The sequence below is a fragment of the Nanorana parkeri genome, unplaced genomic scaffold (genome assembly GCF_000935625.1).
Source record: "Nanorana parkeri isolate BGI_ZX_2015 unplaced genomic scaffold, ASM93562v1 scaffold2786, whole genome shotgun sequence".
Lineage (NCBI taxonomy): Eukaryota > Metazoa > Chordata > Amphibia > Anura > Dicroglossidae > Nanorana > Nanorana parkeri.
In genome coordinates, this window is record NW_017309054.1 from 81216 (window position 1) to 88433 (window position 7218).

Consider the following 7218-nt stretch of genomic DNA (forward strand, 5'->3'; position numbering starts at 1 on the left):
CTAGCGGTAGTACTGGTATCGATGAGTACCGAAAGATAAATACTCGTACTCGTACCCGATACTGAAAAACCGTAACGGTGCATCCCTAAAATCTACCCTTCCTCTTCTACATAGACCTCTTCATGAGGTCCAGCTGAAATCCTCATCATTCTATATATACGATGCTTTGAGCCTAAAGAGATAAACATGTTATAAATTAAATTTGTTCTGTTTAGAGCTTTTTTGAATGCGGAATCGTCGCTTAGCAGTGGGAGATGACTTGTAACAGAGACCTATACATTAGCTGCAGAGGAAGACCACACTCCAATCTCCTGAGATTGGAAGTCAGCTAAGATCTATCCGGAGGACTTGATTTGTTTTTTTATGTCAACCTCAAAGCACAAAAAGTTTCCCCATTGGAATCTATTGAACTGAATACAATTAACATGGCGGTCTCATTGTTGGGGGAAATTGATGGAGTTGGAGGATGTTACAGGCAAAAGGGACCCAACTGTTTCAACAGAGGAATCTTCATTCCTCATTACCTGTCCATGCTGTGCATATGACACAAAGTGTCAGGGAACAGAGCACCTCCAGGTGGCGCTGGAACCATGTCCTGCAGTTCCTGTGTTCACCTACAGGTGTCTCCAGGCAGCCAGGAGCTGTCGGGTACCAGACCACCACTGGGTGGTGCTGGAACCTGCAATTTCCGGTGCTCACCTGCTGGTGTCTTCCAGCTGTCGGCAATTGGTCTCCACCTTGTGCTGGCCTGGGAGGGTATTTAGCCTCTTCTCACAGTGAGGCTGGTGCCTCAGTATTGTCCCCATACCTGTATCCTGTTGCCTCCTTGAAACCTGACTCCTTCCCCTGAGGTCTCCTGATCACTAGCCCCATTATCGTCTATGTGTGATTTTGCTGTTTTCATCTAGGTTTGGCTATTTTATGTTACTTGTGGGTGTTGGTGGGGTTGCTTGTGTTTTCATGATTTTGGAGTGTCTAATAAACTATAAGTTCATAAGCATTGTCTGGTGTGGTCACGTATTTGGTCCTCCCGCATAGATACCTGCACACCCGTGCACGGTATCCTGACACAAAGGCTTCCGACATGCTGCATGTTTATAAGATTTTATTATATAACGAAGGAACACATGATTTTCATTTTACATTATTTTTGATATATGTTCTAAAGTATATACAGGGGTACAGGTAATATACAGGGGTACAGGTAATGTACAGGGTACAGGTAATATACAGGGGTACAGGTAATATACAGGGGTACAGGTAATATACAGGGGTACAGGTAATATACAGGGGTACTCCTAGAACGAGATCCTAATAGGTTGGACTTGATGGACTAATGTCTTTATTCAACCTCAAATACTATGTAACTATGTGAGTAGTAGCATTCAGAGCTGCACACAGTGAGGACACAGAGAGATATATACAACAGATACACAGTCACAATGAGAACCTTTCACAGCTTACAGCCTGAATGATTCTACGCGACATGCTTTGAAGTTCTTGTTATTGAATTTGAAATAACTTTTTACTTTCTAACATAAATAGTATAGTGAGGCAGCACAAAACACAACAATCATATTTAACGTGCTGTAACCCATAGAGAACATAACTAACAGATAACTAAAATTGGATACCTATCCCCACATCACACCACACCAACGTCACAACATAACTTCTTTAGGTAATGACACATTGTCTACATATTTTGCTTTTCAGTTTAGGATTTCCATGGATCAAAATGAGACTTTGAGCAGTTGGGTGCATCATGATGATTGTCCAGGAACCACATACAAAAAAAACATGAATTTTAAATGAAGTCAATAAACCTACAATAGTTAAAAGATACATTGCCATATCCAGTACTACCCTCATAGTCATTATCCTGGCGGCTCGTACGTGGCCCTGGAGCTGAGACGACGATAGGTGAGATTCACTGAGCTTTATCCTCCAGACGTGTCTCAGCAGTGATGTGACACACTGACCGATGCAGAGACAAGTCAAAGTGGAAGGAAGGAAGAATCCAAAGAACGAGTTTATCATTGCACATTTAAAATTTACGATAACATTATGAGTTCCGTTTTGTATAAGATTGATTTCTGTTAGCCAGTAAAATGGAAAACTAATGATGATTGAGCCCAGAGCTGACCCCACTAGGAGCTGAGGAACAGAAGACAGGAACATGGTTTTCATCCTCAGAAGATAAGGGTGGGACAAGTTCACCAATCGAACATAGAAGAATATGGAGAGCCAAGCGGTGTTCCAGGCACTCACATAGAACAAAGTGAACTGTAGGGTCAGCATTAATAGAAGTAGGTTCCTACTAATGTTGAAGAACATCGCAAGGGGGTTCAGCATACCACTGACAGACATGCAGCCCTGCAGGAGAACATTCGTCACGGCTATGAACATTTGGATTTGATCGCAGACAACAGATTTGCTGCTTTTTTTCCATTGTAACAAATAAAAAGTAAGAAGTAAAGAATTCATCATCGTCCCGGACAGACCCGTGATCACCGTAATGACCAATCTGAACATTCCCAGAGCTGTGAACATTTTCAATCAAAGAAGTTGTTTGTTGGATTCTCCTTCTGCAGAGATAAGCCGGATAACATAAAAGTAAAGATATATACAGTGATAAGAGAAGAGATTCAGAGAAGACGTAATATGGAAACGATGGAATATGGAAATCTGTCCAGTATCTGGTTGCTGGTTTGATGGGAAGAGAACATATCATCAGGTTTCATAGCAAATCATTCGCTTCATACGATCCTTGTTTGGTTTGGCTCGGTGAGCTGAGGAACATATTCAACAGAAATAAACCACTTCTATGAAGAAATATATTTAGTACTGATTTGCTTATTGTAGCCTCTGCCTTGTGTCTACGATGACAACAAACATGGAGGTCTATTAAGGTCAATCAATATACACCCTTGTTGGTTGGCATTTAGTTATTTCTGTGCACCGTGTGTCGTGGACTATTGCCATTTGTAAATAAATGACTTGTTTTCCCCTTTTTACCATCCTTTGTTCCATCTCAGTGCTGCTCATTTCCTGCAGCCTCCAGTGAGCACACTTATATTCTACACAAGTGCTGGACAAAGGTTCCATACATCATCCTTCCATGGCTGCCCACAACCTCCCACGGTGTGAGGACTTACCTGTTACCTCCCGCAGGGCCTCGCGCCATCAGGGGGGTCTCCTTGTGCAGTGCAGAGCCCAACGGCTGCTGTGTGTAGTGTCCGCTTGTTCCATAGTCCAGAGCTGTACAGGAAGAGGCACGCACGAGCACTGGACCGCCTCTTAAAGGAACAGTGCACGCCCCACCAAGGAAGTGGTCCGCCCCTGGAAATGACATCATCTCATTGCCAACAGGTATATAAGAAGGAAGGGTGAGTCATTCTGTGCTTGGTTTATGTTAAGCTTGTTCTTAGAGTGCCTGGCGTTATACCTGTTTCTGATCCCTATTACCGACCCCTCGCCTGTTCCCGTGACCCTGATACTTTGATGCCTGACCCCGACCTCTGCTACGTTCAACGACTACGATTCTGGATTGTGATTTTGCTACCATGCTCTTGGACTGCCCCTGTACTGGCTACCACTACGCAGGAGATTGTGCGTTTTCCAAGTCTACTTGAGTAGAGGTACCGATCGTACTGGCAAGTCCCCTGTGTCTGGGCTCCTACCATCACCAACCTGACACACGGCTTACAATACCATCTCTATACTGATGACACCCAACCCAAGTCTACTCCTCTGCTCACCCCTCCAGTCTCCTCACATATCTGCCCTCTAGCTCCTTCAGCCCCTCCTTCTATTCTCTCCTCCGAGACTTCTCAAGAATGTATGCCGTCCCCTGGAACCCCCTACCCCAAATCTGTCCTGCTTTCTCCTACTCTGATTTTAGGCGATCCCTGAAAACTTACCTCTTCTGGAAAGCCTAACCCACCTCTACCTAATAACTGAACTTTTACTCTCCGTCCCCCCTTATTAACTTTTATATTACTTGCTCCTTCCTTTTAGATTGTGAGCTCTCAGGATCAGGGCCCTCCTGACCATCTTTTATTACGTTGTATTGTAACTCTACTGTCTACCTGTATATTGTAAAGTATTGCTCAGACTGTTAGCAAACCTGTCTAGTAATAATAATACTACTTATAATGAGGTTATTGTGTTTTTGTCATGCCATAATGTTCTTTGTACAGGCATTCCCAGCCATTCAGCATCAAGCCAGCTTCCCGGTCAATCAGGAACCTGGGAGGTGAGTCATTACCCACCGCCCAGATTCCTGATTGGCTGGGAAGCCAGCTCCATGTTCCCTCGCAGCACTGCCAGTCAGAAGAAATCTCCTTCTGACTGGAAGTTCTGGTATTGGGAATAAGTACCGGATCATTTGGGTGAGTACGAGTACTCGCCCAAACACTCGGTATCGGCACCGATACCAATACTAGTAACGGTGCATCCCTAGCCATATATGTACATGTTGCAGCCATATGTGCTGATTGCATGTGCTTTGCAGTGATACACAATGGCTGTGCTTTACTGTGCCTTCCCGCTATATTAGGAATGGAAGAACTCATTAAAGTAATACACTTAATGTGTGGCTGATATCTTCCAGGTGTTAAAAAAGAAGAAGAGTCATTGCGCCCACCTCCTGATATGTCCCTAGAGCCTTATAGCTGTATATCTGCGCTATGAGATCATCTAAGGCACTGCTGCCTCTGTTAGTCTCGCCAGATCTGGAGTGAGATTCGGTGATGTCACTGCTGTGCTGATCGCTGTTCTCCTTGCTGGAGAGGAAGCTGTACCTGAGGAGCTGCAGTGGAAGGATCTCCCTGCTTCTGTTGCATTCATTCTGTGAATCTGTTCTTCCTCCACCTCTATCATTACCCCACCAGTCACCAGATTACCAGTCATGGGGGGGGGGGGGCTTGGAATTGGGGAGCAAAGCCCAAGGGCGTGGGGGGGGGGGGGGCTCTGACATGAGGAAGCAAAGCCCTGCTCCTCTACCAAAAACAACAAATATGCAAATATTCAGCTAAAGTATTTTGGGGAGTTATAGAGCACCCCCTTCTTCGTGGCTGTGGAGAAATTAATAGATATTCAGATTGGTCCTTCATTTGGATGGCTGGATACTGTAGATCAGGGTGTGTGGTCAGGGGAGGCAGGTGGGGCAGAGCCTCACCTAGAATTATGGAGGAAAAAGCTGTCAGCTTCATGTCTGAAGCTGGCAGCTTTTTCTCCATTTAGATCGGCATCTAACAGGTTACACAGCAGGGAAATCCTCCGCCGTGTAACCTATGACAGCACTGCCGGTCAGAAGAAATCTCCCTCTGAGTGCCTCAGCAGTGAGGAGCAAGTGAGGGACAGGGAGGCTCCTCCCTGTCTCCTCCCTTCCTCCTTTACACTAGCTTGGGGATGGGTTTGGGGCGGGGCTTTGTCTGATGGGGGCAGGGCTGGGGAATGCCTCACCCAGAGCAAGAGGTACCGCACGTCACTGCTGTAGATCTATGTGCTTCCAAAGGCAAAATATAAGCAGATTAAACTTCAGCTTTAAAGTCCTGGAGGAATAACAAGAACCCGTGGCCAGTCTACAGACAAGCAGGTATCTCCATACACTTAACACACAGTTAATGAGTTTTAAAAACTGAATTCCACTTTTGCAGTCAAATTTGAAAAAGTCCTCTATGTGTTTGTTATGTGTTCTCATTCACACAGCATACCCAAAGTAGTTCTTCAAAACATGTTTTACCTTTTAGATGTGCCTTTGGTGAAGGCCTTTGTGCAGGTTCCAGGCCACTCAGAGCAGTTTGAAATTAAAAGCAGAGGGATATAGCCCTGACCGTCCCTACCTTTTTCGCTGCCTGAGGCGTCCAGGAGATGGGGGCTGAGCTGTCAGCTGGGCAGGAGGCGATGGGCGGCGAGCAGGAGATGACAGATGGCTGAGTTGCCAGTGGGGCGCTGTACAAACTGCCTCATTACGGGGACGCCCCTAGACAGAGGGTCGGACTGAGCTTCCTATCATTCACACGCAATGCTTCCAAGCGTTTACCCCTTTTTTAGGACTGACAATGTTCAAACCTAGTTTACAGCTAATAATGAGATCTGCCAGGACAGCACAGACAGGGTTAATTGAACATGACTTCCCCAGCCCTTCCTTAAAGGAGAACTAGGAGGTGAGTGATTTGCGCTCATAGTTCGAGCCGACGTGCGACAATGAAACTGTCACACGTCGGCTCAATAGATTGGGAAGTGACCGAAAACATACCGTCGCTCGCTCACTTCTCGATGTCCCTGCAGAGAGCCGTGACTGTCACTCATGGCTCCCTGCAGGGATTCCCTCCCCCCCACAGAGCCAGCTGTCAATCGTGCAGCTGGGTGGATTTCTTATTACCTGTCCGTGAACTGACCGTATGGAACAAGTCAGGCTGACAACACAAAGAGCTGGACACTCAATATGTTCTTCAGACTTTAATTGGAGAAGGAACATGTGATTTTTCGTAATGTATCATTATTATTATTATTATTTTTTTTCAGAGATGCACAAAGTCAGGACACACAGAGGATACAACAATAATATAATAATTCAGAATAAAAGTCACATCAAGCACTAGGACTGAGAGTCCTTCCACAATGGGTCTACCATGTCACCATCTGACCTAATCAGTAAAAGCCGTACAAAGATGAAGTCCAGTAAGCTGAAACAACTACAACTGATCCAAGCACTGCCAACTAAAAGCTGTGCACTTTACTTTAAGGGGGATCATTTCTTTTTTCATCAGTTTTAATGAATTAATCCTGTTGGTATAAATGTTTAATTACTTTCCAAAATATCCCTTAAACAACAAAAACTCAACGTTTCCTTAAAGTCAGACTCCAGCCAAAACCCTAGAGTATTGTTTTTGTTGGATACAGTAGGAAATTGTTATAGCACAAAGACACCCATCTTGGAAATATGGGAACATTTCCCTGTAATAGACAATGGCATTACCTATATATATATCAGTGGCGTAACATTCGCCATAGCGACCCAGGCGGCCGCTATGGGGCCCGGGCACAGGGGGGCACGGCCAGGCATCCCCATGATGCCGTGTGGGCCGCCTGGGTGGCTATGGCGTCTCGGGTGCTGGCTGTCACTGACACAGCTCAGCAGCAGCTGTGAAGGAAAACGTTCCCCCTCACAGCCGCTGAGGAGCTGTGTCAGTGACAGCCAGCAGATGC

The 7218-nt window shown here is 45.5% G+C and overlaps 1 protein-coding gene across 1 annotated transcript; it reads right to left on the reverse strand.

Moving 5' to 3' along the window:
• Positions 1-2490, reverse strand: LOC108802306 (taste receptor type 2 member 40-like). Its single transcript, XM_018574174.1, has 2 exons — positions 1847-2490; positions 1-61 (listed from the first exon to the last, which is right to left on the reverse strand). Exons 1-2 carry the CDS (start codon positions 2488-2490, stop codon positions 1-3), a joined length of 705 nt encoding a protein of 234 aa, XP_018429676.1.
• Between the last annotated feature and the right edge of the window lie 4728 nt (positions 2491-7218).